This window comes from Parambassis ranga, chromosome 13 (genome assembly GCF_900634625.1).
Source record: "Parambassis ranga chromosome 13, fParRan2.1, whole genome shotgun sequence".
NCBI lineage: Eukaryota > Metazoa > Chordata > Actinopteri > Ambassidae > Parambassis > Parambassis ranga.
The window spans coordinates 5,699,132-5,714,988 of NC_041033.1; the positions used below are offsets into that span (position 1 = coordinate 5,699,132).

Here is a 15,857-nt window from a genome sequence, read left to right on the forward strand (position 1 = left end):
GTGAGGTGGAGTTTGGTCTTGTGTGCATTCTGTTCTTTCCTTCGAAATCAAACAATTGGTTGTTGAACAGAAAAAAAGCCTCCAGCTCCCATTTGTTCCTCTTTCAGGTCTCTCCTCCTGTTTTTTGTTTTATTGTATTGTTTACACCAAACCAAAACTGAGAACTGAAAGAGAATGGAATGGAGCACTTGTTGGGGAAACGACTGAAATGGAAGAGAGATTTATTCCATTGCAGGATAGAAACTCAAAACCAAAAACTCCCACTTTGTGATCAGTTCTCAGTGCTGTTGTGTGTGTGTGTGTGTGTAAACGGGGGGGAGAGCAGATTCACACAGGAAGGGTGCGCTTGAGGAAATGGAAAGCACTGCACGCTATTCAGAATAATGGAGAGAGCTGCTTCATACGCATCTTCTGCCTGATCAAACTAACCTTTATCCCCCCACCCTTACCCTCACCCCTCTATTCTCCCGCCTTGTCTTAACTCTTCCATCCCTGACTCTCCATCCAGCAAGCCAGCTCTCTGCTCCACTCCTGTTACTTAGGTTCATTTTTATTTTTAATGGTTTATTTTTTTTGTCTTTTTTGTTGTTGTTTTTATGTTCATTTCTGTTGAGTACAAAAATACTAAAGTGCAACAATGATTAAAAAGAATATCAACCAAACTGAGATGAATAAATAAATATATATAAATAAAGAAATAATTTAAAAGGTTGACTTGTGTGTCTTTGTCTTGCCTGCTTATCACCTCAGAAGTTCTCTAAACGCCACTTTTATATATAAAGATTTTTGTATAGATGATGGGTAAGTCTACAATTATTAAAATCTGAAGTTAAAGGTTACGTTTTGGCATACATTTGTGTATGAATGAGTAAATCAGAAATATGTTCAAGACGTCATAGAAACTTGAATCTGTCTGAGTAGGAAATATTTGGTTAGACTGCTGATAAGAATGCATCATGGCCTTGTAAAGCATGACAGTGTGTCTTTTGCTCTTTGGTCTGTTTTGTAAAAGGTGAACGTCTTTTGCAGACTAAAGACTGTCCTGTGTGTGCTGGACCAGCTGGATGAAGATGTGCATTGTGTGTTACTTTAACCATAATTTTTTACCTTAAAGTTGTATTGGCATCATTCCACAGATGACTAAAGTGAAAAAGGCTTTTCAATGGAAAGATACATTTCCAGGGTAATAGGACAAGGTAAGGGTAATAGGATTCCTTAAGGGAATCAAATTTGAATTTACTGATCTGCCCTTTGGCTGCAGTGCTCTGTGTGCTGCTGCTTTGGTCTGTACAGCTGCACTGCAGAGGCTTTTCAGTCCAAAGCAATGGAGCTTAGAGACAAGCCTGTGTGTGCAGATGATAATAAGGATGGTTTAACATGCCTGGTAATAAAGAGGAATGATGGATGACATTGAAAGATGTGTTTATCCCTCTGAACTGACAGGTCACTCTCCACATTGACTCCTAGATAGAGCTCCTCTCCTCTCCTCTCCTCTCCTCTCCTCTCCTCTCCTCTCCTCTCCTCTCCCCTCCTTGCCTCTCCTCCCCCACAGCAACTCTCTCACGACTCACTGCCCACTCTTTTTTTTCCTTCCTGCTCTCCTCTCTCTATCCTCTGCTCCTTCCCTTCACTCTCTTCTCTTTCATCTTCCTTTCCATATCCTTGGCTTCCTCTCCCTCCAATCTCCTCATTCTCTTGTCCTCGGAGTGGCGACAGTGTGACTGCCTGCGTCAGACAGCCCCTGCCAACTATAGTGAACGCTGCTTCTGGAGGTTGCCGTATCCTGCAGAGCGTCCTGTGTATGTGTTTGTGTGTGTGTAATTGTATGAGTGTACGCAGATGGGAAAGAAACTGAGTCAGGGAGGGCTGCCTCTCATCTCTCCGCTGTCATCACTTTTCCTTTTTCTGCCTCCTTTCCTCCACTCCTCCTCCTCCTCCTCCTCCTCTGCTGCCATGGAGCTTCAGCAGGCTGAATCACAACAGCGTCTGCAGAAAGGGCTGAGGTAATAATGTGTGTGTTATAGAGGACATTCTGCTGTATTTAAGTGCACGGTTCTGCATGCAGCCTCACAAAGTACATTGTGTGTGTATGTGTGTGTAGAACTGCACTATAGTATAGCCCTTTGCTGCCTATCAGATTTCCCTGATCGTCAGTGCAAAGCATCAGGGATCCGGAGCCTGACTGCACAGAGCGGTCCATTTTGCATGTCTTAATATGATGTTCTTTATCGTCTCCTCATTGTTTGTGTAGGATTGTGTGTGCTTCCTTGAAAGCTCAGTTCCTGCTTTCCTCCATGGTGCTCACACAGATCACATGACCCACACACAGCAATCAAGCAGTAGACATCACTCATGCCTTTCTATTACTGTATGCCTGTGTATCGACCCAAGCTGCCCTGTGAATGATTTGTTTTGTTGTGATGGGGTAAGCCTACAAATCAAAGCTAGACAGGCAGTGAATTATTAAAGAGTGAGATGCATGTCTGTGTGAGGAGGCTTTGTTTTTGTCCTTATTGCATTGCACAGAAAGTTCAGTTTTCAGTGGACATGGACATGCGTCTGACCATATTCTAACATTTGCCTCCAAGCAGGTAGATGCTTGTGTGTGTGTGGTGCTCCGCTGGGCCACTATGGAGTGTGTGGGCTTGAGGAGGTGGACATCGAGCTCAGCTGTTGTGTTCCTTCACACACTGGCCTTGTCCTGGACAGGTTAGACACACATGGCAACACCACATGATCATTTTGACCAACTGTACTGAGAAGTTCTAGCTTGAACTTGCACAGATCAGCACATTTCTCACAATGCTAATCTTTACAGGTGCAATTGAGCCCGCCCTCAAAATTGACGGACGGCACCAGGCAGCCGTGACACTGCAGGAGAACATGACGCACAGGTTCAAATGCCAATCAGACAGCTGGGATCCCCGTGCCCCTCCCATGTTAACCTGGTACCTGAACGGTGAGCAGCAGAGAGACCCGTCACCGAGCCGTGGGCGGCTGGTGATGACACCTCCAGAGGACTCTGAAGTCACAAGGTCAGGGACCAGGCACAACAGCACCTTCTCTTTGAGGGCCAGGAAGTGGGACAGGGAGCTGGTGTGTGTTGCATCAAACCCCAGGACAGGAGAGAGCTATAATGCTACGGTCACACTCAATGTCCAGTGTGAGTCTGTGTGAGATCCACCTCTTTGTTTTCAAGTGATATGAATAAAAAGCTGAGATTTTTTTCTTGTCATGTAACAGTCCAGCCAGAGATCCTCAGAGTGAACGCCCAATACAGTGAAACCTCAGACCCCGGCCTCTCCCTGGTCCTCTTCGCCTTGGTACGATCCAATCCGCCTGCCACCATGACCTTTGTGGACCAGTCCGGCCAGCTCCTAGCCAACACCTCTGACTTCCTCATACTGGATTCGCAAAGCTACCCCTGGCTGACCAATCACACGTTAAAAGTCACACTTAGTAACCTATCAGGAAACATCTCTCTGAACGCCAGCAACAGTGTGGGAACAGTGCAGAGCAACCTCACCCTGGCAGGTCAGTGATGGAAAAGAGACAAAGAAAAAGTTCACTATCCAGTGTGAAGTTTGGAATTTTAGGAAGAAACTCAGATCAGTGCCCTTTTCGCAGTATAGCAACCAGTTAGCTTAGCATAAAGACTGAATGAAAATATAGGTTTATTTAATGTAGGTTTATTCTTTACATAAAAAATAAATTCCAAAAACAACACGTAAGTCCCTCCAGCTTTTCAAGAAATAGTACCACACATGACCCCTTTAAAAACAATAGACAATCAGACAAACAGGTGTAACATGGTAAATAGTGAGCCTTAAATGTGCTGCTAGATAGATTCTGTTATATTTGGACCATTGTTTTCCTGTTTCCATTCTTTATAATAGCAAGACGTGCTGGCAAGATCCTAGCTGACCTCTCTCATCCTGGACCTTTTACAGCCACTTCCATCCGGTAGGAGACGCAGAGTGATCAAGGACAGAACAACAAGTTATGCCAGCAGCTTCTTTTTCCAGAGCTGTGGCACTCATTAACCACAGTCAACATTCTGCACCTCTAACAAAGCATCAGTGAGCGCTTGTTGCTCAACAATGTATAATCATATCCAGTATCCTGTGGTATACTGTAACTTATTTCCCTTTATGATTTTCTTTTATGTAGTGCATCAGTTGGAAAGTGAGGTGTTATTAGCCTGGTTAGCAAATAAACAGTGAAAGTGCAAACTTTGAGGGCTTTGATGTGTGTGGGGAGAATTTTAAGACTTTGTTTTCAGTTGAAATTTACTCCATAGGAAGGCACCTTATCTTATTTGGTTATGCTAAGCTAAGCTCAGCTAACCATCCTTAGAGGGTTCACATTTACTGTACATTCACAATGGGAGTTTTAGCCTTTTTCATCTGCAAAGAAAACAAAAAAGTATTTTTCCGAGAAATGTGGAAGTGTTCTTTTAAACCGCCCATCCTTCTCCCTCTCTCTCTCTCTCTCCCTTTCTCTCTTTCCAGAGTTCCTGCAGTCTCGCGTAGAGGTGCCCATGCTGGGAATAGTGACTGGAGGAGCCATGGCCTTCATGGCCCTGCTCATCCTCAGTCTGATTGTCCTCTGCCTCATGCAAAAAAACAAGAGCAAGTCCTTCGGTGAGACCAGAGCGTGTTTGTGTGGAAAACCTGACCGTGAGCGACTCTATTCTTAATACACTTCCTTGTATTATGTTTCAGACGAGCCAGTGGAGATTCTGATGACCAAGAAGAGGTAAATAAAGTAATTAGACAGAAAGCCTGGCAAGCAGGTCAACAGGGAAGTGGACATAAAGTTCAAAACGTAGTACTGATTCACACATCAAGTTTTTAGATGTACGTATATCAGGCCAGCCTCATGGAAGGCAGTCTTGCGGGCAAATTTAAAGGAAACTTGCAGAAATCCATTTGCTTTCTTGCCGAGACTTACATCAGAAGGTGGCTAGAGGTGTGAATTTCGACTTGGAGAGAGCCTGGCGTGGCTGCCTCAGGCAGTGGATTCATATAACAGACATGAGAACGATCACTTTTATTCTGAACACAAAATATTGATCTGTTCCTGTCAGTGCTACAGATAGGATTTCTACATGCTGTGTATGTGCTAACATGCTAACAAGGCCCCAGCATTAATGCTTTGCATCCACTTGTACGCTGTGCAGACTAAAGACTGTGTTGATACTGAAAGTACACTTAACAATCCCTGACCCCTTGTGTCCACACCTCACTGAATACTTTTCCACTTCAGCACTACAGCACATCAGCGGATTGAGAGGAAAGCACTGATGAAAGCATTTTTCTGCTCTTAGGAATATTTTACCTTCACATCTCATGGATCAATAATACCTCTAATCCAAGTTTGATATTTCTTCATATTATCCACGCAGTGACTCAGCCTTTCTAAAGACTGAGAAAGCTGATAAGACCCACATCCCCAGAGAGAACATGTCTCTGCCTTCCAACATGCAGCTCAATGACCTCAGCACTTTGAGAAAAGGTAAGTGTGCCTCACAGGCCTTCAGTTCAAACACAGAAATCACACACTTGGATATCTTACCTTGTGCATGTAGTATGTGAAGTATCAAGATCTAGACTGTATTCACCGGATACTATAGTATATATGACATATGGATCTGAGGTTAGCCCAATGAAAACCATAAAATACTTAGACATTTCCAATGATCAGTTCTAGTTTCTCATAAGAAATGTTGAACTCTGAGTGTTGCCATTCAATACTTAGTGGTGTTCTGTTGACAGCAAATACACTAGGTATTATCAACTTAAAATATTATTAGTTTGATTGCCATGGCAATCAAACTCTTGTTCTTCTACGTCTTTATTATTAGTTTGATTGCCGTTGCTAGGCAATCAAACTCTTGTTCTTCTACGTCTTTATTATTATTATTAGTTTGATTGCTGCAAAGCAATCAAACTATTGTTATTCTACGTCTTTATTATTCTTATTATTATTCTTCCGTACGTTTTTTGGCTCAGCATATCTTCAGAATGCATGGGCCGATTCAAACCATTCAAACATCAAAAGATTCAGCTCATTAAAGACATTCCCGGAAACCTTCAATAATAATTACAAATATTATAATATTAAAAATATTTAACATTTTCCACCCTCAAATTAACATTGGAGTCAATGGGAGAGCCCTTCAAACCATGCATTTTGCAAAATGCTACTGCTCCTACAAATATTAAGTTAGAGAAACCATTCGAGGCTTAAAATACTTCCAACGTCTTGGTCTTCAAAAGTTGTATTCAGAATTTGGAAGTTCAGCTCCGTCTTCAAATGATAGGGGATTAAAGATGAAGTGGTTTTTGAGGTCTCTTCTGAGTTTAACATTAGTGTGTATTGCGTGGAATGTTGGGAGCTAGAGTGGGTGAGTCATCGCTCAGAGTGCGGGAGGGAAAAAAATTAAACCAGTTTCTGCGTTTCTATCCTGCTGTCACGTCTGCACCTTTTATCTGACAGGGATAATTTGGCCACCAGTTCGAAGGAAAAATGGTCTGGGTTCTGTTGGTGTCGGTCTTAAAACTCAACACCAAACAGTTTTGCCTGTAGATCGAGCTGTTCGGGGAGAGTGCCGGTCATTCCTCCATTAAGACATAATGTAAAACCAAAAACAGAGAAGCAGAGCTGCCATATTTTCTAACTCGCCGCCATCTCCACATCTTCGACATCCCAGACATAAAAATCGTACCAGGTGTAGAGCAACTTCTTGGGATTCTGACGGTGTTCTTATTTTTTGTCTAAAGTCTTCGGTTTGGAGAATATGAGACGTTGTTCGGAGGGTGGTTTTACATAGGAAATGCATTAGGAGGGGGAAAGAGAGCTGCAGTTAGGGGCAGCTGATAAACATTCCGGTTGCCATGGATGCAGGCAGGCAGGCAGGCAGGCAGGGCCGTTACCATGGTGACAGACTGACTCACTAGAAGCATACAAAGCAGCCATATTTGTAGTCTTTATCAGACTTTAAGCATTATATCTGTCATATTGATCATCCTTCAGCTGTATACTACTTTTCCACATTCAAATCACACAGCCTGAGCTTCTTATAGTCTTATGGTATTATTCCACCCTCAGACCTTTCATATGGTATATTCACAGGCTATTCTTTAAGGTCGTGACTTCATACTGTTCTTGTCTTCAGCTGTTTCTCTTTCATATCTTCATAATATTAAAACATTTTCTACTTTTCCAGATAAGAGCTTCATCTTTCTAAATTCTTAACTGTGTTTCAGCAAATTAAGTTCAGATTGCAGATTCTCCAGCAATTCAGAGCAATCACTCACATCAGCGTTCAAAGCAATGCTTCAGCTGCGGCAATCAAACTTGCATTTTCTTCAGGAAATGCTTTTCTAGTTATTATTAGTTTGATTGCCATGGCAATCAAACTCTTGTTCTTCTACGTCTTTATTATTATTATTATTCTTCCGTACGTTTTTTGGCTCAGCATATCTTCAGAATGCATGGGCCGATTCAAACCATTCAAACATCAAAAGATTCAGCTCATTCAGGACATTCCCGGAAACCTTCAATAATAATTACAAATATTATAATATTAAAAATATTAAACATTTTCCACCCTCAAATTAACATTGGAGTCAATGGGAGAGCCCTTCAAACTATGCCTTTTGCAAAATGCTACTGCTCCTACAAATATTAAGTTAGAGAAACCATTCGAGGCTTAAAATACTTCCAACGTCTTGGTCTTCAAAAGTTGTATTCAGAATTTGGAAGTTCAGCTCCGTCTTCAAATGATAGGGGATTAAAGATGAAGTGGTTTTTGAGGTCTCTTCTGAGTTTAACATTAGTGTGTATTGCGTGGAATGTTGGGAGCTAGAGTGGGTGAGTCATCGCTCAGAGTGCGGGAGGGAAAAAAATTAAACCAGTTTCTGCGTTTCTATCCTGCTGTCACGTCTGCACCTTTTATCTAACAGGGATAATTTGGCCACCAGTTCGAAGGAAAAATGGTCTGGGTTCTGTTGGTGTCACTCTTAAAACTCAACACCAAACAGTTTTGCCTGTAGATCGAGCTGTTCGGGGAGAGTGCCGGTCATTCCTCCATTAAGACATAATGTAAAACCAAAAACAGAGAAGCAGAGCTGCCATATTTTCTAACTCGCCGCCATCTCCACATCTTCGACATCCCAGACATAAAAATCGTACCAGTTGTAGAGCAACTTCTTGGGATTCTGACGGTGTTCTTATTTTTCGTCTAAAGTCTTCGGTTTGGAGAATATGAGACGTTGTTCGGAGGGTGGTTTTACATAGGAAATGCATTAGGAGGGGGAAAGAGAGCTGCAGTTAGGGGCAGCTCATAAACATTCCGGTTGCCATGGATGCAGGCAGGCAGGCAGGCAGGCAGGGCCGTTACCATGGTGACAGACTGACTCACTAGAAGCATACAAAGCAGCCATATTTGTAGTCTTTATCAGACTTTAAGCATTATATCTGTCACATTGATCATCCTTCAGCTGTATACTACTTTTCCACATTCAAATCACACAGCCTGAGCTTCTTATAGTCTTATGGTATTATTCCACCCTCAGACCTTTCATATGGTATATTCACAGGCTATTCTTTCAGGTCGTGACTTCATACTGTTCTTGTCTTCAGCTGTTTCTTTTTATATCTTCATAATATTAAAACATTTTCTACTTTTCCAGATAAGAGCTTCATCTTTCTAAATTCTTAACTGTGTTTCAGCAAATTAAGTTCAGATTGCAGTTTCTCCAGCAATTCAGAGCAATCGTTCACATCAGCATTCAAAGCAATGCTTCAGCTGCGGCAATCAAACTTGCATTTTCTTCAGGAAATGCTTTTCTAGTTAGTTTGATTGCCATGGCAATCAAACTCTTGTTCTTCTACGTCTTTATTATTATTATTATTCTTCCGTACGTTTTTTGGCTCAGCATATCTTCAGAATGCATGGGCCGATTCAAACCATTCAAACATCAAAAGATTCAGCTCATGCAGGACATTCCCGGAAACCTTCAATAATAATTACAAATATTATAATATTAAAAATATTAAACATTTTCCACCCTCAAATTAACATTGGAGTCAATGGGAGAGCCCTTCAAACCATGCATTTTGCAAAATGCTACTGCTCCTACAAATATTAAGTTAGAGAAACCATTCGAGGCTTAAAATACTTCCAACGTCTTGGTCTTCAAAAGTTGTATTCAGAATTTGGAAGTTCAGCTCCGTCTTCAAATGACAGGGGATTAAAGATGAAGTGGTTTTTGAGGTCTCTTCTGAGTTTAACATTAGTGTGTATTGCGTGGAATGTTGGGAGCTAGAGTGGGTGAGTCATCGCTCAGAGTGCGGGAGGGAAAAAAATTAAACCAGTTTCTGCGTTTCTATCCTGCTGTCACGTCTGCACCTTTTATCTGACAGGGATAATTTGGCCACCAGTTCGAAGGAAAAATGGTCTGGGTTCTGTTGGTGTCGGTCTTAAAACTCAACACCAAACCATTTTGCCTGTAGATCGAGCTGTTCGGGGAGAGTGCCGGTCATTCCTCCATTAAGACATAATGTAAAACCAAAAACAGAGAAGCAGAGCTGCCATATTTTCTAACTCGCCGCCATCTCCACATCTTCGACATCCGAGACATAAAAATCGTACCAGTTGTAGAGCAACTTCTTGGGATTCTGACGGTGTTCTTATTTTTCGTCTAAAGTCTTCGGTTTGGAGAATATGAGACGTTGTTCGGAGGGTGGTTTTACATAGGAAATGCATTAGGAGGGGGAAAGAGAGCTGCAGTTAGGGGCAGCTGATAAACATTCCGGTTGCCATGGATGCAGGCAGGCAGGCAGGCAGGCAGGGCTGTTACCATGGTGACATGCTGACACACTAGAAGCATACAAAGCGGCCATATTTGTAGTCTTTATCAGACTTTAAGCATTATATCTGTCATATTGAGCATCCTTCAGCTGTATACTACTTTTCCACATTCAAATCACACAGCCTGAGCTTCTTATAGTCTTATGGTATTATTCCACCCTCAGACCTTCCATATGGTATATTCACAGGCTATTCTTTCAGGTCGTGACTTCATACTGTTCTTGTCTTCAGCTGTTTCTCTTTCATATCTTCATAATATTAAAACATTTTCTACTTTTCCAGATAAGAGCTTCATCTTTCTAAATTCTTAACTGTGTTTCAGCAAATTAAGTTCAGATTGCAGATTCTCCAGCAATTCAGAGCAATCGTTCACATCAGCGTTCAAAGCAAAGCTTCAGCTGCGGCAATCAAACTTGCATTTTCTTCAGGAAATGCTTTTCTAGTTATTATTATTATTCTTCCGTACGTTTTTTGGCTCAGCATATCTTCAGAATGCATGGGCCGATTCAAACCATTCAAACATCAAAAGATTCAGCTCATGCAGGACATTCCCGGAAACCTTCAATAATAATTACAAATATTATAATATTAAAAATATTAAACATTTTCCACCCTCAAATTAACATTGGAGTCAATGGGAGAGCCCTTCAAACCATGCATTTTGCAAAATGCTACTGCTCCTACAAATATTAAGTTAGAGAAACCATTCGAGGCTTAAAATACTTCCAATGTCTTGGTCTTCAAAAGTTGTATTCAGAATTTGGAAGTTCAGCTCCGTCTTCAAATGATAGGGGATTAAAGATGAAGTGGTTTTTGAGGTCTCTTCTGAGTTTAACATTAGTGTGTATTGCGTGGAATGTTGGGAGCTAGAGTGGGTGAGTCATCGCTCAGAGTGCGGGAGGGAAAAAAATTAAACCAGTTTCTGCGTTTCTATCCTGCTGTCACGTCTGCACCTTTTATCTGACAGGGATAATTTGGCCACCAGTTCGAAGGAAAAATGGTCTGGGTTCTGTTGGTGTCGGTCTTAAAACTCAACACCAAACAGTTTTGCCTGTAGATCGAGCTGTTCGGGGAGAGTGCCGGTCATTCCTCCATTAAGACATAATGTAAAATCAAAAACAGAGAAGCAGAGCTGCCATATTTTCTAACTCGCCGCCATCTCCACATCTTCGACATCCGAGACATAAAAATCGTACCAGTTGTAGAGCAACTTCTTGGGATTCTGACGGTGTTCTTATTTTTCGTCTAAAGTCTTCGGTTTGGAGAATATGAGACGTTGTTCGGAGGGTGGTTTTACATAGGAAATGCATTAGGAGGGGGAAAGAGAGCTGCAGTTAGGGGCAGCTGATAAACATTCCGGTTGCCATGGATGCAGGCAGGCAGGCAGGCAGGCAGGGCCGTTACCATGGTGACATGCTGACACACTAGAAGCATACAAAGCGGCCATATTTGTAGTCTTTATCAGACTTTAAGCATTATATCTGTCATATTGATCATCCTTCAGCTGTATACTACTTTTCCACATTCAAATCACACAGCCTGAGCTTCTTATAGTCTTATGGTATTATTCCACCCTCAGACCTTTCATATGGTATATTCACAGGCTATTCTTTAAGGTCGTGACTTCATACTGTTCTTGTCTTCAGCTGTTTCTCTTTCATATCTTCATAATATTAAAACATTTTCTACTTTTCCAGATACGAGCTTCATCTTTCTAAATTCTTAACTGTGTTTCAGCAAATTAAGTTCAGATTGCAGATTCTCCAGCAATTCAGAGCAATCGTTCACATCAGCGTTCAAAGCAATGCTTCAGCTGGGGCAATCAAACTTGCATTTTCTTCAGGAAATGCTTTTCTAGTTATTATTATTATTATTCTTCCGTACGTTTTTTGGCTCAGCATATCTTCAGAATGCATGGGCCGATTCAAACCATTCAAACATCAAAAGATTCAGCTCATGCAGGACATTCCCGGAAACCTTCAATAATAATTACAAATATTATAATATTAAAAATATTAAACATTTTCCACCCTCAAATTAACATTGGAGTCAATGGGAGAGCCCTTCAAACCATGCATTTTGCAAAATGCTACTGCTCCTACAAATATTAAGTTAGAGAAACCATTCGAGGCTTAAAATACTTCCAACGTCTTGGTCTTCAAAAGTTGTATTCAGAATTTGGAAGTTCAGCTCCGTCTTCAAATGACAGGGGATTAAAGATGAAGTGGTTTTTGAGGTCTCTTCTGAGTTTAACATTAGTGTGTATTGCGTGGAATGTTGGGAGCTAGAGTGGGTGAGTCATCGCTCAGAGTGCGGGAGGGAAAAAAATTAAACCAGTTTCTGCGTTTCTATCCTGCTGTCACGTCTGCACCTTTTATCTGACAGGGATAATTTGGCCACCAGTTCGAAGGAAAAATGGTCTGGGTTCTGTTGGTGTCGGTCTTAAAACTCAACACCAAACAGTTTTGCCTGTAGATCGAGCTGTTCGGGGAGAGTGCCGGTCATTCCTCCATTAAGACATAATGTAAAACCAAAAACAGAGAAGCAGAGCTGCCATATTTTCTAACTCGCCGCCATCTCCACATCTTCGACATCCCAGACATAAAAATCGTACCAGGTGTAGAGCAACTTCTTGGGATTCTGACGGTGTTCTTATTTTTCGTCTAAAGTCTTCGGTTTGGAGAATATGAGACGTTGTTCGGAGGGTGGTTTTACATAGGAAATGCATTAGGAGGGGGAAAGAGAGCTGCAGTTAGGGGCAGCTGATAAACATTCCGGTTGCCATGGATGCAGGCAGGCAGGCAGGCAGGCAGGCAGGGCCGTTACCATGGTGACAGACTGACTCACTAGAAGCATACAAAGCAGCCATATTTGTAGTCTTTATCAGACTTTAAGCATTATATCTGTCATATTGATCATCCTTCAGCTGTATACTACTTTTCCACATTCAAATCACACAGCCTGAGCTTCTTATAGTCTTATGGTATTATTCCACCCTCAGACCTTTCATATGGTATATTCACAGGCTATTCTTTAAGGTTGTGACTTCATACTGTTCTTGTCTTCAGCTGTTTCTCTTTCATATCTTCATAATATTAAAACATTTTCTACTTTTCCAGATAAGAGCTTCATCTTTCTAAATTCTTAACTGTGTTTCAGCAAATTAAGTTCAGATTGCAGTTTCTCCAGCAATTCAGAGCAATCGTTCACATCAGCGTTCAAAGCAATGCTTCAGCTGCGGCAATCAAACTTGCATTTTCTTCAGGAAATGCTTTTCTAGTTATTATTATTATTATTCTTCCGTACGTTTTTTGGCTCAGCATATCTTCAGAATGCATGGGCCGATTCAAACCATTCAAACATCAAAAGATTCAGCTCATTAAGGACATTCCCGGAAACCTTCAATAATAATTACAAATATTATAATATTAAAAATATTAAACATTTTCCACCCTCAAATTAACATTGGAGTCAATGGGAGAGCCCTTCAAACCATGCATTTTGCAAAATGCTACTGCTCCTACAAATATTAAGTTAGAGAAACCATTCGAGGCTTAAAATACTTCCAACGTCTTGGTCTTCAAAAGTTGTATTCAGAATTTGGAAGTTCAGCTCCGTCTTCAAATGACAGGGGATTAAAGATGAAGTGGTTTTTGAGGTCTCTTCTGAGTTTAACATTAGTGTGTATTGCGTGGAATGTTGGGAGCTAGAGTGGGTGAGTCATCGCTCAGAGTGCGGGAGGGAAAAAAATTAAACCAGTTTCTGCGTTTCTATCCTGCTGTCACGTCTGCACCTTTTATCTGACAGGGATAATTTGGCCACCAGTTCGAAGGAAAAATGGTCTGGGTTCTGTTGGTGTCGGTCTTAAAACTCAACACCAAACAGTTTTGCCTGTAGATCGAGCTGTTCGGGGAGAGTGCCGGTCATTCCTCCATTAAGACATAATGTAAAACCAAAAACAGAGAAGCAGAGCTGCCATATTTTCTAACTCGCTGCCATCTCCACATCTTCGACATCCCAGACATAAAAATCGTACCAGTTGTAGAGCAACTTCTTGGGATTCTGACGGTGTTCTTATTTTTCGTCTAAAGTCTTCGGTTTGGAGAATATGAGACGTTGTTCGGAGGGTGGTTTTACATAGGAAATGCATTAGGAGGGGGAAAGAGAGCTGCAGTTAGGGGCAGCTGATAAACATTCCGGTTGCCATGGATGCAGGCAGGCAGGCAGGGCTGTTACCATGGTGACATGCTGACACACTAGAAGCATACAAAGCGGCCATATTTGTAGTCTTTATCAGACTTTAAGCATTATATCTGTCATATTGATCATCCTTCAGCTGTATACTACTTTTCCACATTCAAATCACACAGCCTGAGCTTCTTATAGTCTTATGGTATTATTCCACCCTCAGACCTTTCATATGGTATATTCACAGGCTATTCTTTAAGGTTGTGACTTCATACTGTTCTTGTCTTCAGCTGTTTCTCTTTCATATCTTCATAATATTAAAACATTTTCTACTTTTCCAGATAAGAGCTTCATCTTTCTAAATTCTTAACTGTGTTTCAGCAAATTAAGTTCAGATTGCAGATTCTCCAGCAATTCAGAGCAATCGTTCACATCAGCGTTCAAAGCAATGCTTCAGCTGCGGCAATCAAACTTGCATTTTCTTCAGGAAATGCTTTTCTAGTCTTGCATTATTATTTGACTTCAGTCTGAGAGGTGTGTAGAGGAGTGTGTGTGTGTGTGTGTGTGTGTGTGTGTGTACGCACGTAGCTGTACACATAGACTACCTATCTGGCCTCAGGTAGGAGCCTACATAAATAAAAAACATGTATAGTTACATTTAACAGTTGATACAGATAGCACTGCAAGCTTCTGGATGAATATATATATAAATATAAGAATATAAGTATTATAGTATACTTGTCTCTTAAAGCTGTATCTGTTGTTGACTTGTGTCGTTTGCTGAAAGGGACTGAACAAAAGCTACGTGGTTCGTAAATGCACTACTTTTGCTTATTGCTGAGAGTTTGGGAAGATTTTTATGAAAACATATTGCACCATGTCATGTGCCTGTTCAGTAGTAACCTGCACCATTGTACCTAATAACTGTTTGGCCACAGCCAGTAACCACAGAGCAGTATCAGTTTCCTCATTTAATTTACAACATTTAATTTGCAATACAAGTATTTCCCCCAGAATCTCCCACCCAGCTCAGCATTACACTTTTCTGCTTTTTATTCCTTTGCCCTCCATCTTTTGTTCACCACTTCAGCCCGAGAGGCCGCCCAGCAGAACAGCGTGGGAGAGCAGAAGAAAGAGGAAGAGGAGGAAGATCTGTCTTTAGCCTACGCCGCCAGAGGTCAGATACATTCTGACCCTGCTGTATTTTACATTTAGACTATACATTTATATTTATAGGAGCAGCTCAGAGTATTTATTGTTCTTTTTTCCCCCTCCCTTATGGATCCCAGGTTTTTGCAGGTATCCCATGGTGGGCTACATATATAAGGTGAATAGCACAAGCAGTGAGGAGATCTGGCTCTGACAGAAAGTAGCGCGCACACTTTACGTGCATGTACTTCAAACTGAAACACAGACTGACGTCCGCTCCGACTCTGCCTGATCTGGATCAACAAACATCATCATCTCAGACTCAAACATGAATTATGTACACTGCTGACGTGTTGTCTCTGTATGACCTACAGATTAAAAAAAAAATCTCATATCCAGTATGTTTTTGACATGATTCCCTGTAACCATGTGCTCATAACGTCCTCCCTGTTGTTGCATTAATGGAATGCATTAACCTATGCTAACACCAGAATGTTAAGGTGAGACAGTAATATGTGAATATGACGGTGCATAATTATTAAATATGTAATTGTTTATTGTATATTTGTATGCATATGTATATGTGTATAAAAAAAAGAATGTCTAATAAAGATATAATTGAGATTGTATGGAAGTACAT

The 15,857-nt window shown here is 41.2% G+C and overlaps 1 protein-coding gene across 1 annotated transcript; it reads left to right on the top strand.

The window, feature by feature from the left end:
* Positions 1-1,705: 1,705 nt before the first annotated feature.
* Positions 1,706-15,739, top strand: tmem25 (transmembrane protein 25). Its single transcript, XM_028420178.1, has 9 exons — positions 1,706-2,003; positions 2,589-2,709; positions 2,819-3,163; positions 3,244-3,534; positions 4,512-4,643; positions 4,725-4,758; positions 5,408-5,517; positions 15,159-15,245; positions 15,358-15,739. The coding sequence occupies exons 2-9, from the start codon at positions 2,631-2,633 to the stop codon at positions 15,429-15,431; spliced, it is 1,152 nt and encodes a 383-aa protein (XP_028275979.1). The 5' UTR covers positions 1,706-2,003; positions 2,589-2,630; the 3' UTR covers positions 15,432-15,739.
* Positions 15,740-15,857: the final 118 nt, after the last annotated feature.

Excerpts from the sequence above, each read along its gene's own strand:
- tmem25 (XM_028420178.1), top strand. The coding sequence starts at position 2,631 with ATGGAGTGTGTGGGCTTGAGGAGGTGGACATCGAGCTCAGCTGTTGTG. Across the intron at positions 2,710-2,818 it reads ACTGGCCTTGTCCTGGACAG|GTGCAATTGAGCCCGCCCTC; the intron begins GTTAGACACACA and ends TAATCTTTACAG. Across the intron at positions 5,518-15,158 it reads CCTCAGCACTTTGAGAAAAG|CCCGAGAGGCCGCCCAGCAG; the intron begins GTAAGTGTGCCT and ends TCACCACTTCAG.